At 35.8% G+C, this 24,850-nt stretch overlaps 2 protein-coding genes across 2 annotated transcripts in view; both read right to left on the bottom strand.

Annotated features, from left to right (window-relative positions):
• The window catches only part of LOC132142722 (BTB/POZ domain-containing protein 3-like), a 285,051-nt gene that overhangs the window by 65,636 nt on the left and 194,565 nt on the right, over positions 1–24,850 (bottom strand). The window lies entirely within an intron of this gene.
• On the bottom strand, positions 576–9,521 carry LOC132142720 (3-oxo-5-alpha-steroid 4-dehydrogenase 2-like). The gene is made up of 5 exons (XM_059552806.1): positions 9,197–9,521; positions 2,074–2,237; positions 1,867–1,968; positions 1,041–1,191; positions 576–682 (listed from the first exon to the last, which is right to left on the bottom strand). Exons 1-5 carry the CDS (start codon positions 9,469–9,471, stop codon positions 616–618), a joined length of 759 nt encoding a protein of 252 aa, XP_059408789.1. The 5' UTR covers positions 9,472–9,521; the 3' UTR covers positions 576–615.

Below are 24,850 nucleotides of genomic sequence, written 5' to 3'. Positions count from 1 at the left end.
CTGATGTGTCAGTTGATCTGCTCTTTCTTTCCTAATATTCTCATTGGGTTTTTACAGGTCCTCCTCTTCTGAAGACGTTAGTGTGCGGTGAGGACAGAGAAGATGAGGAACCAGAGCTGGCTGAGGAAGAACTGGTTTTGGGTTGCCGGTGGTGCATTTGCTGCTATTCATTTTGGCACGTGGCTCCTGCAGAAAACGATGAAGAGTTCGGTGCAGACTGAACGGCAGCTCAAACGCAGGGAGGAGTAAAAGCAAATCATTTATGCATTTGAGGGATTATGGGGTTGTGTGTGGTTTATTACAGTTAATTTAAGTGCTTTGTTGTCTGTCTAGTGACAAATTAAAAATACACACTTTGCTTCCGATGTACACATATGAGAATGTTATATATGGATATCATTTGAAAGTAAATATTTTTTTCTGAAATTCTGAACGTGAATGCGTTGCTAAGACATTCTGAGCATGTAATGAGGCCAAAACATACAGAAACACTTGAGTTCGCATGTTTTGTGTTTTATATTTCTTGCACCAGTGACACTCGACCACTTCTAATCCTTTAAAGTCTTTCATGACAAAATTCGCACTAGTTTTTCCTCTTGAAAATGTCTAACTTTGTTATAGCAGGAAAGGGATCACAGCCTTTCTTGATTTAGGGTAATCTTTAAATTTCTCCAAGTAATACCTGTGAAGAAAAGAAGGCATTTACTTGCAGGTTTGAATGACGCTTTATAAAAACATAAACCCTTTATTATAATCCATAACATAACTTTGTGTACCAGATGCTGGATTCCTTACTTGAAATAAAATAAACATTAACTGAAATAAAATAAAACATCAATTGCCATTAAAAACTAATGCTTTTCTGCCCTATTGAACAACAAACAAACATTTCAATTAAACTTTTTATCAGTATTTCATGGTTCCCAATCAGTTATGTTTATATTTAAAAATACCGTAATCTAAAGCAGGTATCTTTAGAAGGCTGCATTTTGGAACAGCCCTCACTAGATTTAGGAGCAGAGTTTGTGTCAGTGCAGCACCTGTGATGGTGGTAGGCTCGAGGCCCAATGGAGCAGATGGTGAATATAGCAAAGGAGAAAGCAGGAAAGGACCAGCTGGCCACAGCGTATCCACACCATTCAACGATCTCCCCAAAGAAGTTAGCACCAGAGACCAACTCAAACATCCCTCCTGAAGAGAACACAATGAGAATATTTAGTGCAGAGCTGAGTTCAGGAATAAGGAGGTCTCACTCAGATCAATCTATTTGAGAATATGCCTGGGTCGTATTTTATCACCAAATTCAAAATATTTTGAGAACCATGAAGTCTTTTTTAAAATTAATTTTATTTAAATATGATTTAATGTTTATATTAATTTATTACAATGATATATTTATATTTGCAAATCGATATGTTTTAATTCATTTAATTATTATTGTAATATATACACACAGTATAGTAAATATATAGATTTAATAAAAAAAAATTATTATATGTAGTCATATATTTAAGACAAACATTATTAAATTCTAAAATATTTTTATAATTAAATTTCATACTTTTCCCACATAATTATTTGACCGAAGATATATATATATATATATATATATATATATATGTGTGTGTGTGTATACAATATATTAGATAATACATAAAGAAAAACTACATTACATTTTGCTAAATTTTTAGTATTTATATTTATTATAATATATCAAATATGTGGTCATATATTTATAACATTATACAATTCTATAATAGGTTATAATTATTTATTTTCTTGCTTTTCCCCCACATAATTATCCATAAATCCATTTGACTGAATAATATAACAACACAATTAAGCTTGTCATAATTACATACTGACCTCTAGGGATTTTATAGCTGACATCTCCTGGTTTCCTCAGGTTTCGTAAAATATAGTCGCTGTGGATGTTGATTACCATTCCAGTGAAAAACATCAACAAACCTGGAAGAAAAATTAATTTCGAAGTAGTGTTTTTACACCAACATTATGATTCAAATGAATATGTAGTTCTATGAGAAATATCCAATTTAGCAGCATGTAGAGTACCAGTAATGAAGCGTGTATCTCTGTGCCAGTCACTGTGGTACTGAGCGCAGTGGAGCACGTGGTGACCCTGCAGAAAACCATTCACAGAGCAGAAGCTCACCGCATACACCACAATGTGCAGAGGAGACGGCCTGCCTTTAGTCAGCAAGGAGTACACAAAAGTCCTGCAGGAACAGCAAAGAGTGTGAGGAAACGGAGACATCAGATATGCTTTCTGCTTTATATCAGGGCTGCCAACTTTTGAGTTCAGCTTAGAGTGAGATTCTGGGGGCGTGGCTTTGTTATGGGGGAGGGGCTTACAGAGGGGCGTGGCTTGGTATGGAAAAGAATACAAAAACAAAATCCTTGCATTAGCAGAAGTGTGGACGGCTGATACAAGTGTTCTTTTCTTGCCTGTACCTGAAACTTTAGATAACATCCTATAACAGAAAATTCAAATTTATCCATACTGACACCACCAAATATCAAATATCTGGACATGATTGATGAGTTGTGATTGATATAAATAAAATCATTTTAATCTGGGCTGTCGTTGACTTGACATTCTGTTCTTAGAAAACAATAATTAACATTTACTACTAGGCATTAGGGCTGTCAAAATGATGCAAAAAATACAAATGCAAAATATTGCAATGGCTTCATACAACTTCATACAAGTTGCACTTCGCGTATCTATGATATCAGAACATGAGGACGTGATTCCATCAGAATTTTCTACAGCCTGTCAAGGTACAACTGTGGAAACCACTCAGATGCTCCCTCCAGTGCACCAGAGTATGGAGATTTACCCTTATTAGCTGATAATTATGATTATGTTCAAGATGGACATGCACATTTCTATCATAGCCCTCCTCTTTCATTCAGATTACTTTTTTGATGTTACAAGTAAAGTAATGTGTTACAAGTAACATGCATTACCTAATCAGATTACTTTTTGATCTAACAAGTAATTAACTACAAGTAATGTGCATTACATAATCAGATTTATCAGATTACTTTTTGATGTAACGAGTAAAGAAACGCATTACAAGTCACATGCATTACGTAATCAGATTATTTTTTGATGTTATGAGTAAAAAAACGCATTACAATAATGCACATTACATAATCCGATTACTTTTTGATGTTATGAGAAAGGAAACGCATTACAAGTAACATGCATTATGTAATCCGATTACTCTTTGATGTTATGAGTAAAGAAACGCATTAAAAGTAACATGCATTACGTAATCAGATTACTTTTTGATGTTATTAGTAAAAAAACGCATTACAATAATATGCATTATAAAATCAGATTACTTTTTGTTCTAACAAGTAAAGTAATGCATTACAAGTGTCATACATTATGTAATAACATGACTTTTTTCGATGTCAATGAAAATTACATTCTAATAATACAAATACATTTATTTACAGTAGAAAAAGTCAATCCATATTAAGTTTTTAAGTTTTAAATTTCAAAAACAATATTCACATTATAATTATGAATTGTAGCTGAAATATAGCCATTGCATGCATGACGTCCACTACAGTGGACATGTGATTAATCAGAGTTTTCTCTCAATCTAAAATCAAAACTTGGAAAATATTACTGTGATATGTCTCATTAGATATTGCTTTATGCTGCAATATATTTTTTACCTACAAGAGTCTCCTAGGATAGAAGGAATGGGTGGATATTCTGGAGCAACTTGGCATGTCTGACTGACCCTTGGCCATCTTGGTTTGGAGGGGGAAAAATCGAAACACAAAGGCTTGCCACTTGGTTGCAATTTATAGGATGATGCACCAGGGTCCAATGAAGAGATTGATGTGCAACTTTGCCATAGAAACCCGTGCAAATTCAAGAAAATGCTTTTTTAATAGCTGTCCACTGTAGTGACCACTATGCGTGAAAGGGTTAAACAACTATAAACAAAACAGCATCACGTATACATGCATAGTTTAATACAGAGCGCGGAAAGCCGCTCACAGAGTACATTTTTACATTTAAAAACATGAGATGCAGTGGGATGGGGAAAACCCACAATAAATTCTCGAGATAAGTTTTTAAAAAGTTAATTTTACATGGCTTTCTAAACATCCGGCTCTCTTGTGAGAGACGCGAGTGTGCGAATACGTTCTATGTGAACAGCTTGATTTAGGTTTTGATGTAAACAACGTCTTCTCCACATTGTTGTTCTTTTTTCCCGCAATATTTTGAAAGAACATCGCTGCAGCACTATCTACTGGCTTTAACTGGAAAGGCTAACAAGAAAATGATAATGCAATGAAACTTACATTGTCATCGCATCTCGAGCTGCATTGATAAAGGCCAAAATATACTTGGGCCGTCCGCATTCACGCACCGTCTGCAATATGTCATTTTCATCATCAAGAGGGCTCGCGGACAGCTGCACCCCCCGCCCGCGTGCAGGCAATTTATGAGACGTAGGCTACAACAGTGCACGCACGAGGTGAATGATGAGACAGAAGTGGTACTGCGTGTCGAGCTCATCCGCCTTTGGAAAGTTTGGAATGTGAAGTATACCCGGGCAGGGCCTTAACCCTTTCACGCATAGTGGTCACTACAGTGGTCAGCTATTAAAAAAGCATTTTCTTGAATTTGCACGGGTTTTTATGGCAAAGTTGCACATCAATCTCTTCATTGGACCCTGGTGCATCATCCTATAAATTGCAACCAAGTGGCAAGCCTTTGTGTTTCGATTTTTTCCCCCTCCAAACCAAGATGGCCAAGGGTCAGTCAGACATGCCAAGTTGCTCCAGAATATCCACCCATTCCTTCTATCCTAGGAGACTCTTGTAGGTAAAAAAATATTGCAGCATAAAGCAATATCTAATGAGACATATCACAGTAATATTTTCCAAGTTTTGATTTTAGATTGAGAGAAAACTCTGATTAATCACATGTCCACTGTAGTGGACGTCATGCATGCAATGGCTATATTTCAGCTACAATTCATAATTATAATGTGAATATTGTTTTTGAAATTTAAAACTTAAAAACTTAATATGCATTGACTTTTTCTACTGTAAATAAATGTATTTGTATTATTAGAATGTAATTTTCATTGACATCGAAAAAAGTCATGTGATTACATAATGTATGACACTTGTAATGCATTACTTTACTTGTTAGATCAAAAAGTAATCTGATTTTATAATGCATGTTACTTTTAATGCGTTTCTTTACTCATAATATCAAAAAGTAATCTGATTACATAATGCATGTTACTTGTAATGCGTTTCTTTTCTCATAACATCAAAAAGTAATCTGATTATGTAATGTGCGTTATTGTAATGCTTTTTTTTACTCATAACATCAAAAAGTAATCTGATTACGTAATGCATGTTACTTGTAATGCGTTTCTTTACTTGTTAAATCAAAAAGTAATCTGATTATGTAATGCACATTACTTGTAGTTAATTACTTGTTAGATCAAAAAGTAATCTGATTAGGTAATGAATGTTACTTGTAACACATTACTTTACTTGTAACATCAAAAAAGTAATCTGAATGGGTTATGCATGTTACTTGTAATGCGAAAAAACGTATCGCTATTTTTTCTCAGAGGAGGGCTATGATAGTCCTCTTGAACATAATCATAATTATCAGCTAATAAGGGTAAATCTCCATACTCTGGTGCACTGGAGGCTCCCTGAGTGGTTTCCACAGTTGTACCTTGACAGGCTGTAGAAAATTCTGATGGAATCACGTCCTCATGTTCTGATATCATAGATACGCGAAGTGCAACTTGTATGAAGTTGTATGAAGCCATTGCAATATTTTGCATTTATATTTTTTGCATATATTTTATAGTTTTCACATTATTTGATATAATTGCATTGATTAGTTTGTTAAATTCACATACTTTATCTGTTTGATTATTGTCTTATATTTAATACAGTATATCTTCAGTTTAAACCAACCGCATGCGGTCCACTCAAGTGGACATCTGAAGATCTCTTTGAAAAATTTGTAAAACAAAAAAAATAAAAATCAATTCTTGTTTTTCATGCCCTAAGAGCAATAAAAACACATAGGAAAAAAATCCTGACTGAGGTTATCATAATTCATGCATGAAAGGGTTAAAGCAGCCTCCTTAACGCACACCTAAAAATGTGGATTTTTATTTAAAATTCGACGAATATTAGAAAATTTTTTTTTTTGACAGCCCTAAAGTTACTAGGCATGTCCAGATACTGTTTTTTTTATGATAAAGTTATGTAAAATAACAGCTCAGTGCTGCTGCAACAAACAACTGTGCTAATGCTAACGTAATTCTATATAAACTACAGTATATAACAGCATAGGCCTATTAGTTACTAGCCTAAACTGGACGGAGACAAGAAGCGCACTGTAACTAACTCACTGACCTGCCTGCGTTCACAAATCACACGGTTCAGATGGGAGAGAGAACGGCTGACTACACAGTTTATGGGAATAAATTGTGTATTTCCCTCACAATTGTCACAAAAAAACTAACTAAACTGTCTGTCTGGTCTCTCTGCGAGTTGCTTTGCGAGATCATGCGGCGCAATTTTTTTCCTCACTGCTGCAGGAGTCTGCGTGAGAATATGGGGGTGTGGCGTGAGAGCGTGAGAATTGGGTCAATTGCATGAGTCTTTCTCCCTTTGTCACTGTACCATGGGAGAACAATAATGCCAGTTCACTCAAAGAGGCTTCTTGTTCTCTGTGTTGTATCAGGAGCCAGAATAAAAGATCCAGATAAATGAATGCATTCTTCCCACAGTTTGATAGTCTAACGCAAAATAGGATCTGCACAAGACATAGGTTTTACTGTTTTCTAACTTGTGTCTCAAACATGTGCACTAGTATTTACCTCAGCTTGCAGAAAAGCTTAAAGGGGGGGTACAATGGTGTTTCGTGTATTCAGAGTTGTTCATAGTGTTAAAGAGATGGATTATCATGCTAAACATGGCCAAAGTTAAAAAAATAATAATAATTTAGAAGAATGACTGAGAATTTCTTTGCCGAAAATCTTACTTCCGGGTTGGTACAAGTTTCGGCTGTTTTTTTTTTCGATCGTGGATCTAATGACGTAGATGAGAACGGAACTCCTTATATGAGCATTTCTCCCGGAAAAGCGCGCCTGCGCACACGTTGACCAGACGAGAGCGAGACCGCGTACATCAACTCTGCATAGGATTTGTTCGAGAATGCCTCCAAATAAGTGCCTTTTTGGATGTGAGGGAAAGTTTACCGTGTTCAGCTTCCCCAAGAACCTAGCGTTACATGAACAGTGGGTGCAGTTTGTTTTTCCGGGGCAGCAATGGAGTGTAGCAAGTGCATTTGTGTGTACTGGTCATTTGAGTGATGAATGTTTTATAAACAAGGCCCAAGTCGATGCTGGATTTGCAAATCGTTTGCTATTAAAACATGGAGCTGTCCCTGTGATAAAAAATCCCATTCATGTAAGTACAATTGCATCAGATTTCTGTATTTTGTTGTAAATCAGCACATAAGTGATATATGCTAATGGAAATGACACAAAACATCAGTATTATAGCTCCGCTCACAGCACGCCTCCAGGAGCTCGGAAAGAATCGGAAAGTTGTATTTTTCTTTTATAAATATGATAAAACTAAAGACTTTTTGGATATATGAAGGATGCAGCACTACTCTATAGGTACTCAAGATTAACATGAGATTAGGTGAAACTGTATGTTATGTACCCTTTAAATAACTTTTCATGTGTTTTTTTTATTATTAACACCACTGTTTTTAGTGCTTGTCAGTGTATGTTAAAGGTAGGCCTCAAAGATTGTAGTACTTCAGTAGGTTGTTATATAAATTGAACTTTATATGTTAATGAAATATAGATTTTTGTTTGATTGTTTACTGTACATTTAAGCTTAGCCGGTAAAACCAAAAATGTAACGTGCTGGCAACCACAGCTGCTGTTTTTGTGTGTGTGTGTGTGTGTGTGTGTGTGTGTCTATATGGGAGGATGTTTATTTCGACTGGCATGAGTAATGAAATTACTGTATTCTGTCTCACGCTGTATCAGCAGAGACTTAACAGGAAATGCTGCAGAGAATAGTGTGTGCTGATTTGAAAAGCTTGAAAGAACATGGTGGTTGCATTTCCGATTTCCAGATAGGTGGCTAAAAATAAAACTGTCTTGCAAGTAACTCACTCTTCAGCCATCTTCAGAATCAGAGTCACGGTTATTGCCAAATACTGTATGTATATACTGGATGTATATGTACAAGGAATTTGTCTTGGTAAATTGGTTCTTGACAAAGACAAAAGAAAAAACAAGAATAAATAATAGAACATTGAGATAAGCTTTTTTTAAAAGAAGACAAGTAAAAGCTATACAATAAGAGCAGAGAGACCGGTGGACCTGAACTTTAAAAATGGTGTAAACTCATTGATCTCATATCCTCACAGCTGTTGTTACAAATCTGTTACACATTTTTTCCTTCCTTTTCTTTCCACTGAACTGAGTTGCACCATAACTGAAAAGACGCTCTGCCTGTACTCCATTATCTAGAAACCTGGTTATTGACCTTTTCAGACTCAAGTTTGAGAATTTGTACTTTAGACATCCAAAGTACATTTGTGCAGGTCGTCATGACTTTATGCCGCTTTGTCAAATTATAAAGACTGAGGCAGTATATTTCAAATACAGTCACTGCTGGAGATGGACAGTCCTAACTCAAGTGTGAAAGCAGACCACAAACACTATACAAACAGCTTTTTTCAAATACTTAACTGTTATAACGATCTGCTCAACAGTTTTCTGGTGAGAGGTGTCAGCCTTGAAAAAGAAAAGGGTTCATTTTCTTTTCTGTAACTCTAAATTATAGGCTAATATATATTAAAACTGAACTATTTACTTTGACTTTTTAATTTAGTTTTAAGATTTTAACCTTTTATACTTGTGTAATTTTCAGTACATTTTACAACTCGTTACAGATAAGATAGTGAGTCTACTTTTTGCACCATTGACTTTCCTATTGCAAAACTCAAAACCACACACACAACAAAAAACGAATTGTATGAATTAATACCAGTATGAATTAAGTCTTGTTCTAGTTTTGCTGTTGTTGGCATTAATGCACTAATCTATATGTGAAATATGAACACCAATACCTCTGAAAGTAGTGAAAGCAAAAGATCCAGAACAGTAAATGTCTTCCTATCCCCGGCAAACTTTCTGTTGTCAAAAACAGCAGCACAGGAATTAGGAATGATGGAAGTTCCTGAATGAACCATGCTGTCTTGGCTGGCACCATTATCCCGGGGGATTTTGTGTCCACATAACGTCCATATGGCGTGTGTGTTGTCATTTGCCGCAGGAAGTAAAGCACTCCACCAACCACAAATGTCCAGTTACAATAGTAAATAGTGTTTTCCTGGCAAAGCATCGCTGCTTCTCTTTGCTTCTCAATGCACTGCAGTGTTACAATCTCACTATTCTGTACTTATAGTGAAAAGGAATCCAGCCCTTGGGTTCCTCCCACCAGATTCTATTGGCTACAAATGTGCATGTGATATCCATCCTATTGAGTGCAAACATATGAACGCACTGAGACAATGGAAACTTCTGAAACGAGGTTTGAATGCTCAAACATATTTGAATTCTCAGTCTGAAGATTTGTTTGAAGATTACGAGCTGTTGCCTGGGTGTTCTGGGGTTGGGCAAGACTTTCTAGATGGTTGATACATGACAAACTATGTGCAGACTTTCTTTCTGAATTTATTCAGAATCAAATGGGTATTTAGTTAATCCTTTTTTTTTAAGGTAATCACAGTGACTAGTTAAAAACATTATTTAAATCATAATATTAAAAATAGATAAATTATATTTAAAATACGTTTTTAATGTCCCAGACCATATAATGGTACAATGAATAGTTAAAATACTACCACTACTAAGATTTATTAATAAGCAATGGTAATTGAAGATCATAAAGTACAAATAAAAAATAATGATATATATGTGTGTGTGTACTGTGTATATTTATTATGTATATATAAATGAACAAACATACGTATATATATTTTACAGGTACATATATTTATAATCATTTATAATTTAATTAAATATATACAAACCCAATTCCAAAAAAGTTGGGACACTACAAATTGTGAATAAAAACAGAATTCAATGATGTCTGAAAGAGACGATGTCTGGATGGTAGCATATGTTATTCTAAAACTTGGATATACATTTCAGCATTGATGGTGCCTTTCCAGAAGTGTAAGCTGCCCATGCCACATGCACTCATGCAACCCCATACCATCAGAGATGCAGGCTTCTGAACTGAGCACTGATAACAACTTGGGTTGTCTTTGTCCTCTTTAGTCCGGATGACCATGGCATCCCAGTTTTCCAAAAAGAACTTCAAATTTTGATTCATCTGACCACAGAACAGTTTTCCACTTTGCCACAGTCCATGTTAAATGAGCCTTGGCCCAGAGAAAACACCTGAACTTCTGGATCATGTTTAGATATGGCTTCTTTTTTGACCTATAGAGTTTTAGCCGGCAGCGGGCGAATGGCACGGTGGATTGTGTTCACGACAATGTTTTCTGGAAGTATTCCTGAGCCCTTGTTGTGATTTCCCTTACAGTAGCATTCCTGAATGTGATGCAGTGCCGTCTAAGGGCCTGAAGATCACGGGCATACAGTATGGTTTTCTATGGAATTACATTTGTTTCAATAATAATGAACAAACTTTATAAAACTGAACGTAACTTTTTCAGAAACCATCAAAAATATGCCATTACAAAAGAAGAAAAAAACAATGAAAATGAAAAAAATGAACTCAATCGCACACAATTAACATGCTCTTCAAATATGCTTAATTCTTTGTTAATGTTTTTCAAAGATTCGTTTTCGCTAATCGTGGATTCTGAATTCATTACCACAGATTTCGCTTACGGTTCGCAGTTTTTCATTTGGTGTTTTGACACAAACCTCTCGTGGGGGCGGGCTTAACAGTGATCTACTCTGATTGGATAGTGAGCTTTTGATGGACAGGTGCTCTCTGACCGGGAAGTATAGACGTCACTCAGTGGCGCACATATTGGAAAGCTCTTGTGATTGTGATTTGTATTACTAAATATGTTAATAATATTTGACCTTCGATCGTCTCAGTCTGTAAAGATAAGCTCTTGTCCTTCAAGGCAGCTTGAAGTAGTGTTGTCAAAAGACCCGGTACTTCGGTACCAAGTCGGTACAAATTTTTTTTAAATGTGACGGTACCAGGTTTCTTTAAGTACCGGTAGTACCGAGGTCCCGTTCAAACCCGGTTCAGCGCTATGATTTCCGCGAAGCATAAAACGAGGACGGAATCTCAAAATCCAGTCATGAAAATGAAACTTACATTTTAATATGGACAGTCGTGGAATTTGTCAAAGTTAGCATAAATTAATCAAATCAAATCTCCATATGGACCAGTATCTGTAAATGTTAAGCCGCAAAAGTTGTTTGAAATATGAATCCGTGTTCTGCGTGTCTCTGTGTGAATTAATGAATGGCAGAGACGTGCGGGTTTGTTTACTACATAGACCGAAGCGCATGACGCTTGCATTAATTTCAGCATCTGAGCTTAAGAGTTCTCACTCCATCAAGCGATCTGAACTTTTCAGTTCATCTCAATGGACGCACAGCGCACCTGTATTTGATGCTCTGTAAACTCTTTGTGAAGGCGCACGACTCACCGTCGCTTTACTGATAGCGCTGTTTCTCACACATGCAAAGAGAGAGAGAGCGAGAGTCTTACCACACTGAATCGACACGCTATATGTAAACTAATCACAATAAATAAATCACAATATTTCTTCCATGTTTTAATTTTAATAGCAAATCCCCTTTATTTACCAAAAAATAAAATGTTTAAATTTCATAAATTAAAAGACAAATTAAATTTGGGTGAAACTTGTTTACTGTTTTTCATAATTATATAACTTGTAGAAAAACTTTAAACACAATTGTAAATAAGTATAAATAATGGCATTGGTTTTATTTTTAGTGCTAAAAATTATTTTTTTTTAATTAGCATATTTTTATGTTTTGCTTTGGTACCGAAATTGGTACCGAGAACCGTGGATTTTCACTGGTATCGGTACCGAATACTGAAATTTTGGTACCGTGACAACACTAGCTTGAAGTAAGCTTGTGTTACTGAATGACAATAATAACCCGCAACAAACTGTAGCACACTTTAGCATGAAAAACGTGTATCGATGTTACTTCAGTAACACAAGCTTACTTCAAGCTGCCTTGAAGGACAAGCGGAGGAGGAAGATGATGGCGCTCCGTGTCTCTGTCTCCTGAAAGCTCCTCTTTACTGAGACGATCGAAGGTCAAACATTATTAATATATTTAGTAACACAAGGCACGACGTATTGCATACAAATCACCGCGAGAGCTTTTTTTTTCTTTTTCTATTTTTATTAATGCAGAGAACAAAAACATACAAAGCTATAAACATACATCACATAATATCAACCACAAAAAAAAATCTAAACAAAATTAAACAAGGAGATCAAAGGCAGAGCAAATCTAACAGTCCTTATAGCTTTCTTATTAGACACTGAGATTACATTCAAATAGTTTTCCATTTCTTTCAGGAAAACAGAGAAGAAAGGTTTACAGTTGGAGAATTTGCATTTGTGAATGTGAAATTTGTTTAGGAAATTCTTTTAATTAATAACAAAACTGTTATTTTCGTTTGTGGAGTCAGAGTCATAACGAAACACATTCCACAACACACACACACATAAGCACACTTACATAAGTAAGTGGTTAATCCTGTTATGTGAGGATTATAAATTGCTGACTTGTAAATAGGAAATGTTTTTTAAATGTGTGTAATTCTGCATATGAATGTAACGTTGTGTTTCTATCAGTTATATATGTTATTTTTTATATCTGTTTAATCGTCATGCTTTGACGGATTCACTTATATAAAGGAAATTAATGAAAATGTATTAATCTGGAATTACGAACTTGCTAGAATATCACTGCTGAAATCTGATAAGCCATAACTTATTAGAGTGGGTGGTTCCCCAGAGACAAAGGAACGTTTTTCCCGCTTCAGATCGCGGACGTTCATTGGTTGTTCACGCAAACAGAGGCGTGAACCAGTCAAGCCATAAGAACTGACCCAGGAAGTTCCTCCCTGTTTTTTTTCTGTGGTTCTTGCTCTTTCTTCGCTCTCTTGTCCCTGTCTGGTCCCTCTCAGCAGGGCGGCTGAGAGAACAGCCATTCTCATGGCTCCTTCGGGAGCTTTCACCTCCGTAGCTTTCATCACGTAGCTTTCATCTCCGTTGTTTTCATTTTTTTTAACTTACTAAGTTCCTCTCTACAAGAGGAAGACGAATCATTACGTTTGTTGGACCTTTCAAATATTGCACGATTCCGCAGCAGCCCCGGAAGACACGAAAGAACACGCCTAGCTACAAAGGACCACGCTCACACGCACGCTGGTCTGGCGAGTCACAAAGTGACCACATGCAAGTTTCATTCTCTGTTGAGATTTAAATGCTGCTTTTTTGTCTATTACCTTTTCAAGGTGATTTGATTCGTTGTTGTCTTTCAAGGGTTACTGTCTGTGAGTTTGCATACCTGAGCATAATCCTGTGATCACGCCTAATTCTCTTACCTCTCTCTCTCATCCTCTCTCACTCATTCTCTCTCTCTCTCTCCCTCATTTGGATTCCGTTATGTCTTGTACAAAGTTTACTGTCTGTATTGTCGTACGCGTATTTACTCTGTGTGATTTGTAGTTTGATGTATTATTAGTTCAATTAATAAAAAGCAATATATATTCATGATTGCCTCTAAGCGCTCACATCACGAGTCAATGAAATGTCTGATCTTTAGCTACAAGCTCTTAACTTTTTAGTAACCGAAATGTATTATTTCATAATGATAGGATAATGTTTTCATGGCCAGAAAATATTTTTCCTTGAATTATAAGAAGTGATAACTTTATTTATCATATATTATTATTTTATATCATTATTATTTTATCTTACGGCCGTTTGCTGGACAAACCACTGTTTGATTTGCGGTAATTTACAGTAAGAGATATCACTATAATTGATATGAAGAATGGAATATTGACATATTAATGAGTAAATTACAGTGCCTTGTAATGAGTTATTGATATATACAATTGAACTATTTTTCATCTTCAATAATTTTAATGTAACTGTCATATGAGATATATATATATTAATCATATTCCTGATTAACTATTAAAATTCCCTATATATCATTTGAGTTAATTATAATGTACAACCCAGTGCGGCTACAGTGTAGTGACATGACCAAAATAGTGTACAGTTTCTTCAGAATTCGAACAAAAAGAGCATGTAAAATCAATGTCAGATTTAAATCTTTGTATAAACTTCTTTACAGGGTAGAACCCGTGTATGAGCTTAAAATAAATGTCTTTCACTTAGTCTGTGAAAAAGAATTTTTTGCGGTAGAGACCAGATTTAATCACCGCGAGAGCTTTCAAATATGCGCGCCACTGAGTGGCGTATTTTCTGATCAGAGAGCACCTGTCCATCAAAAGCTCACTATCCAATCAGAGAAGATCACTGTTAAGCCCGCCCCCACGAGAGGTTTGTGTCAAAACACCAAACGAAAAACTGCGAAACGTAAGCGAAATCTGTGGCAATGAATTCAGAATCCACAATTAGAGAAAACAAATCTTTGAAAAACATTAACAAAGAATGAAGCATATTTGAAGAGCATGTTAAATTTGTGTGACAGTTCATTTTTTTTCATTTTCATTGTGTTTTTCTTCTTTTGTAATGGCATATTTTTGATAGTTTCTGAAAAAGTTACGTTCATTATTATTGAAACAAATGTAATTCCATAGTTTTCTGGCCTTGACCCTTACGCACAGATATTGTTCAGGATTCTCTGAATCTTTGGATGATATTATGCACTGCAGATGATGATAACTTCAAACTCTTTGCAATTTTTCTCTGAGAAAATCCTTTCTGATATTGCTCCACTATTTTTCACCGCAGCATTGGGGGAATTGGTGATCCTCTGCCCATCTTGACTTCTGTGAGACACTGCCACTCTCAGAGGCTCTTTTTATACCCAATCATGTTGCCAATTGACCTAATAAGTTGCAAATTGGTCCTCCATCTGTTCCTTATATGTACATTTAACTTTTCCGGCCTTTTATTGCTACCTATCCTAACTTTTTTGGAATTTGTAGCTCTCATGAAATCCAAAATGTGCCAATATTTGGCATGACATTTCAAAATGTCTTACTTTCAACATTTGATTTGTTATCTATATTCTATTGTGAATAAAATATAAGTTTATGAGATTTGTAAATTATTCCATTCCTTTTTTACTCACAATTTGTACAGTGTCCCAACTTTTTTGGAATCAGGTTTTTATGTAAATATATATATATATATATATACATATATATATAAATATATATATATATATATATATATATATATATATATATATATATATATATATATATATATATATATATATATATATATATATATATATATATATATATATATATAATAAATTCCCCATTTATACATGTATGTGTGTGTATTTATATATATAAAATAATAATTATAGACAGTAGTCCTGCACACATATGTAAACACAAACCTTCGTGATTAATCGTTTGACAGCACTACTTTAAATATACTACTGCTTTTATTAGTATTATTTTAATTCACAAGTATGGTGTGACATTCAGCCAAGTATGGTGACCCATACTCAGAATTTGTGCTCTGCATTTAACCCATCCAAAGTGCACACACACAGAGCAGTGAACACACACACACACACTGTGAATACACACCCGGAGCCAGGCACGCAGATGGCACTAGGGACGGGGGGGACATGACCCCCCCAGATTCATAGTGACCCGATCCGTCTCCCTCGCTCTCTCAATGAAAGGCTCTATTGGTAAACAGAGGATTAATCTGAGTTTCCGGTACAGTAGCCTAATAGTGGCGACCCGGCCCGCCGCTCCTTAAACATGTACTAAACGATTTTTGAAACACGCTTTTGACCGCAGTGTGTCTGACCGAGTCCCAAAACACACTTGTAGCCAATCAGCGGTAAGGGGCGTGTCTTGTCCTGATAGAGAGAAGAGAGCACTCAATTTGACTGCACAGGACGCATATTACATTACATTTACATTTAGTCATTTAGCAGACGCTTTTATTCAAAATTAGCATATTAGCAGATCGACTACAGATTGAGAGAGATGGCAGATAAAAAAAGAGGGTTTACAATCAGGCAAGAGGTAGGACCCGCGTAAATATCGGAGCAGCTTTCCAGTGATGGAGAGCAGAGATGGGACCAAGTCACACATGTGCAAGTCTCAAGTAAGTCTCAAGTCTTAACCTTCAAGTCTCAAGTAAGTCCCAAGTATTTTTTTCTTGGGCAAGTCAAGTCAAGTCAAGTCACAAGCTATGTCAAGTCAAGTCAAGTCCTGTAGTAAGTCAAGTCAAGTCCAAGTCAAGTCACCTTATTATTGTTATTTTACCTGCAGAATCTGATCTTAATAAAGTTAAAAGACAAAATATAAGTAACTGTCAGTAAATTAAAATAATTTGGATTTGCATTGTAAATACTCATGTTCAGTAAAATACATCATGGAATCAAACAAAATTGTAACTTCATAAAATTATTTATTTTTCACTTCTGCCAACAGTGTTTGAAAGGTTTTACATTTTCAACATTGAGTCCATAAAACAAATAACAGCTAAACATCCAACAGACTCCTCTCTGAACACCTCTCTCTCTCTCTCAAACGCAGTTTAAATACAACATTAAACTTTGTTACATTTCTCCTCTCTCTCTCTCTCTCTCTCTCTCTCTCTCTCTCTCTCACACACACACACACACACTCTCTCTCTCAAAGTATAGAATATGAATATGACGTTTTTTTCAGTTGTTTCACACTTTTTTGTTATGTACAGTACAGACAGAAAGTTTGGACACACCTTCTCATTCAAAGAGTTTTCTTTATTTTCATGACTATGAAAATTGTAGATTCACACTGAATGCATCAAAACTATGAATTAACACATGTGGAATTATATATGGAATTATATACATAACAAAAAAGTGTGAAACAACTAAAAAAATATGTCATATTCTAGGTTCTTCAAAGTAGCCACCTTTTGCTTTGATTACTGCTTTGCACACTCTTGGCATTCTCTTGATGAGCTTCAAGAGGTAGTCACCTGAAATGGTCTTCCAACAGTCTTGAAGGAGTTCCCCGAGAGATGCTTAGCACTTGTTGGCCCTTTTGCCTTCTGTCTGCGGTCCAGCTCACCCCTAAACCATCTCGATTGGGTTCAGGTCCGGTGACTGTGGAGGCCAGATCATCTGGCGCAGCACCCCATCACTCTCCTTCTTGGTCAAATAGCCCTTGATGCCTTCAGTGTGACTCTACAATTTTCATAGTCATGAAAATAAAGAAAACTCTTTGAATGAGAAGGTGTGTCCAAACTTTTGGTCTGTACTGCATATATATAACTGTAATATGCATTTCTCATGATTAGGTAATCGCGGCAGATGTAGTCTTATTCACATCTGTTTTTCTGATTAATTGTTTTGCTCTATGAGAAAGACAAGGTAACAAAATATTCGGGCTTAAGCCCCCCTTAGCCCAGCCCTAGCGCCGCCCCTGGAATGCGTTTTTTTGACGGCCTGCTAGCGGATCATTAGGGGCCATTCACATATCTCGTCTTTTGCGCGCGCAAGTTCGTTATTTCCAATGTAGGCGTGCGGTATGCACGCTCATAATGGAAGCAACGCTGTCGCGAGGGTCACGTGACAATAACTAAACATTCAGCTTCATCCTTTCCCATAACAATGTTGAAAGCTCAGCCAAGATGAAGGAACAGCTAATCATAGCTGTATATGGATTGCCATTTTGAAATAAATTTAGTAGCAGAGCTACTGCAAGCGATTTTTTGTGCTGCAAATCCATTACGAGGCTGACTCCAGCTCCTTATTCGCCAAACTATCCGTTCCACCTTAAAAAATGTCGAGCGGTTGTTAATCCTTCCCCCTCAGTGCTATTGGTTGTATTTTTTAAAGGAACAGTTGCACAAAAATGGCATGTTTCAGACAGCAGTTAACAATGAACATTAAAAATATATAGTTCTTTAAAAATGTATTGTATGTTTCAATAAGTGATACCCGTGAGTGATTCAGGCAGAGTTCTTTTTTTAATTTAAACTCCATGCCTTACTCAATGTCTTTTTCAACATACCCTGTATGAATGGAACAAGATAATATTGTTTGCAGCTCTTATGTAGTCTTAATTAAAATGTATCCATTACTGAAAAAGATTAAATAAACATATACATTATTTAACTGTCGCACAAAATCTTGTATTACTGCAATTTCTGATGTGCTGTTGAAGAAACGTGCCCTATTTAACTGTATTCTGACAAAACATATTGGTCATGTCATCATTTTGTTATTTCAAAGGTTCTCAAAAAAGGAGCACCTACAGGGCAAGAGTAATTCACTCTATAACGAAATCCTGCATTAGAACATTTTCTGATATTTTGTTATGGAACTATGATCCAGAGAATATGCCCTCCAAAGCATCTGTATTTGCCGAAAAAGCATATTGGGCATGATATAATTTTCTTGTTTCAAAGGTTCTCAAAAAAAGGAGCACATACAGGGCAAGAATAATTGACTCTCTAACGAGATCCTGAATTAGAACATTTTCTGATGTTTTATTATGGAAACGTGACTCAGAGAAAATGCCCTCAATAGCAAATTTATGGGACAAAAAGCATATTTGGCATGTCATAATTTTTTAGTTTCAAAGGTTCTCAAAAAAAGGAGCACGTAGAGGGCAAGAGTAATTCACTCTCTAACAATATCCTGCATTAGAACATTTTCTGATGTTTTATTATGGAAATATAACCCAGAGAAAATGCTCAATAGCAACTTTATGGGCCGGAAAAGCATATTTGGCATGTCATAATTTTCTTATTTCCAAGATTCTCAAAAAACGGACCACGTAGAGGGCAAGAATAATTCACTCTCTAACGAGATCCTGCATTAGAACATCTTCTGATGTTTTATTATGGAAATTTGACCCAGAGAAAATGCCTTCCAAAGCATCTGTATATACAGAAAAAGCATATTGGGCATGTCATAATTTTCTTGTTTCAAAGGTTCTCAAAAAAAGGAGCACGTAGAAGGCAAAAGTAATTCACTCTCTAACAAAATCCTGCATTAGAACATTTTCTGATGTTTTATTATGGAAATATAACCCAGAAGAAATGCTCAATAGCAACTTTATGGGCCGGAAAAGCATATTTGGCATGTCATAATTTTCTTATTTCCAAGATTCTCAAAAAACGGACCACGTAGAGGGCAAGAATAATTCACTCTCTAACGAGATCCTGCATTAGAACATCTTCTGATGTTTTATTATGGAAATTTGACCCAGAGAAAATGCCTTCCAAAGCATCTGTATATACAGAAAAAGCATATTGGGCATGTCATAATTTTCTTGTTTCAAAGGTTCTCAAAAAAAAGAGCACGTAGAGGGCAAGAGTAATTCACTCTCTAACAATATCCTGCATTAGAACATCTTCTGATGTTTTATTATGGAAATATAACCCAGAGAAAATGCTCAATAGCAACTTTATGGGCCGGAAAAGCATATTTGGCATGTCATAATTTTCTTGTTTCAAAGGTTCACAAAAAAGGAGCACGTAGAGGGCAAGAGTAATTCACTCTCTAACAATATCCTGCATTAGAACATCTTCTGATGTTTTATTATGGAAATATAACCCAGAGAAAATGCTCAATAGCAACTTTATGGGCCGGAAAAGCATATTTGGCATGTCATAATTTTCTTATTTCCAAGATTCTCAAAAAATGGACCACGTAGAGGGCAAGAATAATTCACTCTCTAACGAGATCCTGCATTAGAACATCTTCTGATGTTTTATTATGGAAATTTGACCCAGAGAAAATGCCTTCCAAAGCATCTGTATATACAGAAAAAGCATATTGGGCATGTCATAATTTTCTTGTTTCAAAGGTTCTCAAAAAAAAGAGCACGTAGAGGGCAAGAGTAATTCACTCTCTAACAATATCCTGCATTAGAACATTTTCTGATGTTTTATTATGGAAATATAACCCAGAGAAAATGCTCAATAGCAACTTTATGGGCCGGAAAAGCATATTTGGCATGTCATAATTTTCTTATTTCCAAGATTCTCAAAAAACGGACCACGTAGAGGGCAAGAATAATTCACTCTCTAACGAGATCCTGCATTAGAACATCTTCTGATGTTTTATTATGGAAATTTGACCCAGAGAAAATGCCTTCCAAAGCATCTGTATATACAGAAAAAGCATATTGGGCATGTCATAATTTTCTTGTTTCAAAGGTTCTCAAAAAAAGGAGCACGTAGAAGGCAAGAGTAATTCACTCTCTAACAAAATCCTGCATTAGAACATTTTCTGATGTTTTATTATGGAAATATAACCCAGAAAAAATGCTCAATAGCAACTTTATGGGCCGGAAAAGCATATTTGGCATGTCATAATTTTCTTGTTTCAAAGGTTCACAAAAAAGGTGTACGTAGAGGGCAAGAGTAATTCACTCTCTCATGAGATCCTGCATTATAACATTTTCTGATGTTTTATTATGGAAATATAATCCAGAGAAAATGCCCTCCAAAGCAACTGTATAGGCTACAAAGCATATTGGGCATGTCATAATTTTCTTATTTCCAAGGTTCTCAAAAAACGGAGCACGTAGAGGGCAAGAGTAGTTCACTCTCTAACGAGATCCTGCATTAGAACATTTTCTGATGTTTTATTTTGGAAATGTAATCCAGAGAAAATGCCCTCAATAGCAACTTTATGGGCCGAAAAGCATATTTGGCATGTCATAATTTTTTTGTTGCAAAGGTTCTCAAAAAAAGGAGCACGTAGAAGGCAAGAGTAATTCACTCTCTAACGAAATCCTGCATTAGAACATCTTCTGATATTTTATTATGGAAATATAACCCAGAGAAAATGCCCCCAGAGCAACTTCATGGGCCGAAAAAGCATATTGGGCATGTCATCATTTTCTTGTTTCAAAGGTTCTCAAAAAATGAGCATGTGGAGGGCAAGAGTAATTCACTTTCTAACGAGATGCTGCATTAGAAAATTTTCTGATGTTTTATTATGGAAATATGACCCAGAGAAAATGCCCTCAATAGCAACTTTATGGGCCGAAAAGCATATTTGGCATGTCATAATTTTTTTGTTTCAAAGGTTCTCAAAAAAGGAGCACGTAGAGGGCAAGAGTAATTCACTCTCTAACGAGATCCTGCATTAGAACATTTTCTGATGTTTTATTATGGAAATATGACCCTGAGAAAATGCCCTCAAAAGCAACTTTATGGGCCGAAAAAGCATATTGGGCATGTCATAATTTTCTTGTTTCAAAGGTTCTCAAAAAAAAGGAGCACGTAGAGGGCAAGAGTAATTGACTCTCTCACAATATCCTGCATTAGAACATTTTCTGATGTTTTATTATGGAAATATAACCTAGAGAAAATGCTCTCAATAGCAACTTTATGGGCCGGAAAAGCATATTTGGCATGTCATAATTTTTTTGATTCAAAGGTTCTCAAAAAAAGGAGCACGTAGAGGGCAAGAGTAATTCACTCTCTAACGAAATCCTGCATTAGAACATCTTCTGATGTTTTATTATGGAAATATAACCCAGAGAAAATGCCCCCAGAGCAACTTTATGGGCCGAAAAAGCATATTGGGCATGTCATCATTTTCTTGTTTCAAAGGTTCTCAAAAAATGAGCATGTGGAAGGCAAGAGTAATTCACTCTCTAACGAGATCCTGCATTAGAACATTTTCTAATGTTTTATTATGGAAATATGACCCAGAGAATATGCCCTCAATAGCAACTTTATGGGCCGAAAAGCATATTTGGCATGTCATAATTTTTTTGTTTCAAAGGTTCTCAAAAAAAGGAGCACGTAGAGGGCAAGAGTAATTCACTCTCTAATGAAATCCTGCATTAGAACATCTTCTGATGTTTTATTATGGAAATATAATCCAGAGAAAATGCCCTCCAAAGCAACTGTATAGGCGACAAAGCATATTGGGCATGTCATAATTTTCTTATTTCCAAGGTTCTCAAAAAAATGAGCATGTGGAGGGCAAGAGTAATTCACTCTCTAACGAAATCCTGCATTAGAACATCTTGTGATGTTTTATTATGGAAATATAACCCAGAGAAAATGCCCCCAGAGCAACTTTATGGGCCGAAGAAGCATATTGGGCATGTCATCATTTTCTTGTTTCAAAGGTTCTCAAAAAATGAGCATGTGGAGGGCAAGAGTAAATCACTCTCTAACAAAATCCTGCATTAGAACATTTTCTGATGTTTTATTATGGAAATATAACCCAGAGAAATTGCCTTCCAAAGCATCTGTATATACAGAAAAAGCATATTGGGCATGTCATCATTTTCTTGTTTCAAAGGTTCTCAAAAAAATGAGCACGTAGAGGGCAAAAGTAATTCACTCTCTAACAAAATCCTGCATTAGAACATTTTCTGATGTTTTATTATGGAAATATAACCCAGAGAAAATGCCCCAGAGCAACTTAATGGGCCGAAGAAGCATATTGGGCATGTCATCATTTTCTTGTTTCAAAGGTTCTCAAAAAATGAGCATGTGGAGGGCAAGAGTAAATCACTCTCTAACGAGATCCTGCATTAGAACATTTTCTGATGTTTTATTATGGAAATATAACCTAGAGAAAATGCTCTCAATAGCAACTTTATGGGCCGGAAAAGCATATTTGGCATGTCATAATTTTTTTGTTGCAAAGGTTCTCAAAAAAAGGAGCACGTAGAGGGCAAGAGTAATTCACTCTCTAACGAGATCCTGCATTAGAACATTTTCTGATGTTTTATTATGGAAATATAACCTAGAGAAAATGCTCTCAATAGCAACTTTATGGGCCGGAAAAGCATATTTGGCATGTCATAATATTCTTGTTTCAAAGGTTCTCAAAAAAAGGAGCATGTGGAGGGCAAGAGTAATTCATTCTCTAACGAAATCCTGCATTAGAAAATTTTCTGATGATGTATTACGGAAATATAGCCCAGAGAATATGCCCTCCAAAGCATCTGTATATGCCGAAAAAGCATATTGGGCATGACAACATTTTCTTGTTTCAAAGGTTCTCAAAAAAAGGAGCACGTAGAGGGCAAGAGTAATTCACTCTCTAACGAGATCCTGCATTAGAACATTTTCTGATGTTTTTTTATGGAAATATGACCCAGAGAATATGCCCTTAATAGCAACTTCATGGGCCGAAAAGCATATTTGGCATGTCATAATTTTTTTGTTGCAAAGGTTCTCAAAAAAAGGAGCACGTAGAGGGCAAGAGTGATTCACTCTCTGACGAAATCCTGCATTAGAACATCTTCTGATGTTTTATTATGGAAATATAACCCAGAGAAAATGTCCCCAGAGCAACTTTATGGCCCGGAAAAGCATATTGGGCATGTCATCATTTTCTTGTTTCAAAGGTTCTCAAAAAATGAGCATGTGGAGGGCAAGAGTAATTCACTCTCTAACGAGATCCTGCATTAGAACATTTTCTGATGTTTTTTTTAGGAAATATGACCCAGAGAAAATGCCCTCAAAAGCAACTTTATGGGCCGGAAAAGCATATTTGGCATGTCATAATGTTCTTGTTTCAAAGGTTCTCAAAAAAAAGGAACATGTAGAGGGCAAGATTAATGCACTCTCTAACGAGATCCTGCATCAGGACATTTTCTGATGTTTTATTATGGAAATATGACCCAGAGAAAATTCCCTCAATAGCAACTTTATGGGACAAAAAGCATATTTGCCATGTCATAATTTTTTTGTTTCAAAGGTTTTCAAAAAAAGGAGCACGTAGAGGGCAAGAGTAATTCATTCTCTAACGAGATCCTGCATTAGAACATTTTCTGATGATGTATTACGGAAATATAACCTAGAGAAAATGCCCTCCAAAGCATTTGTATATGCCGAAAAAGCGTATTGGGCATGACAACATTTTCTTGTTTCAAAGGTTCTCAAAAAAAGAAGCACGTAGAGGACAAGAGTAATTCATTCTCTAACGAGATCCTGTATTAGAACATTTTCTGATGTTTTATCATGGAAATATAACCCAGAGAAAATGCCCTCCAAAGCAACTGTATATGCCTACAGTGTAGTGGGAATCACAACTTAAATATTTTACAAGTTCCCAATAATAATAATAATAATAATTCACAATTCATTATCTAATGAAATCCTGCATAAAAACATTTTATAATAAAAATATGAAGCTCAGAACCCGGCCCACCTAGGTAACCGTATATGTTGACATTGTATCAATGGAGTGCAAACTTACATTATTTGAAAGTTTTAAAAAAGGCAATGTAGAGTATTACAATCTCTAATTACAACATTTTTGTATGTTGTTTTGAAAATATGATGTTCAGAACCCCTCCCACATAGGTTCTGGGAGGGGTTCGATAGGATATCATCTTGCAGTTGATGGAGATTTGTGGGATGCACATCCAGGGCACGAAGCTCCCGTTCCACCACATCCCAAAGATGCTCTATTGGGTTGAGATCTGGTGACTGTGGGGGCCATTTTAGTACAGTGAACTTATTGTCATGTTCAGAAACCAATTTGAAATGATTCGAGCTTTGTGACATGGTGGATTA

The sequence above is a fragment of the Carassius carassius genome, chromosome 6 (genome assembly GCF_963082965.1).
Source record: "Carassius carassius chromosome 6, fCarCar2.1, whole genome shotgun sequence".
NCBI lineage: Eukaryota > Metazoa > Chordata > Actinopteri > Cypriniformes > Cyprinidae > Carassius > Carassius carassius.
This window is presented reverse-complemented; position numbering and strand designations above follow the sequence as displayed.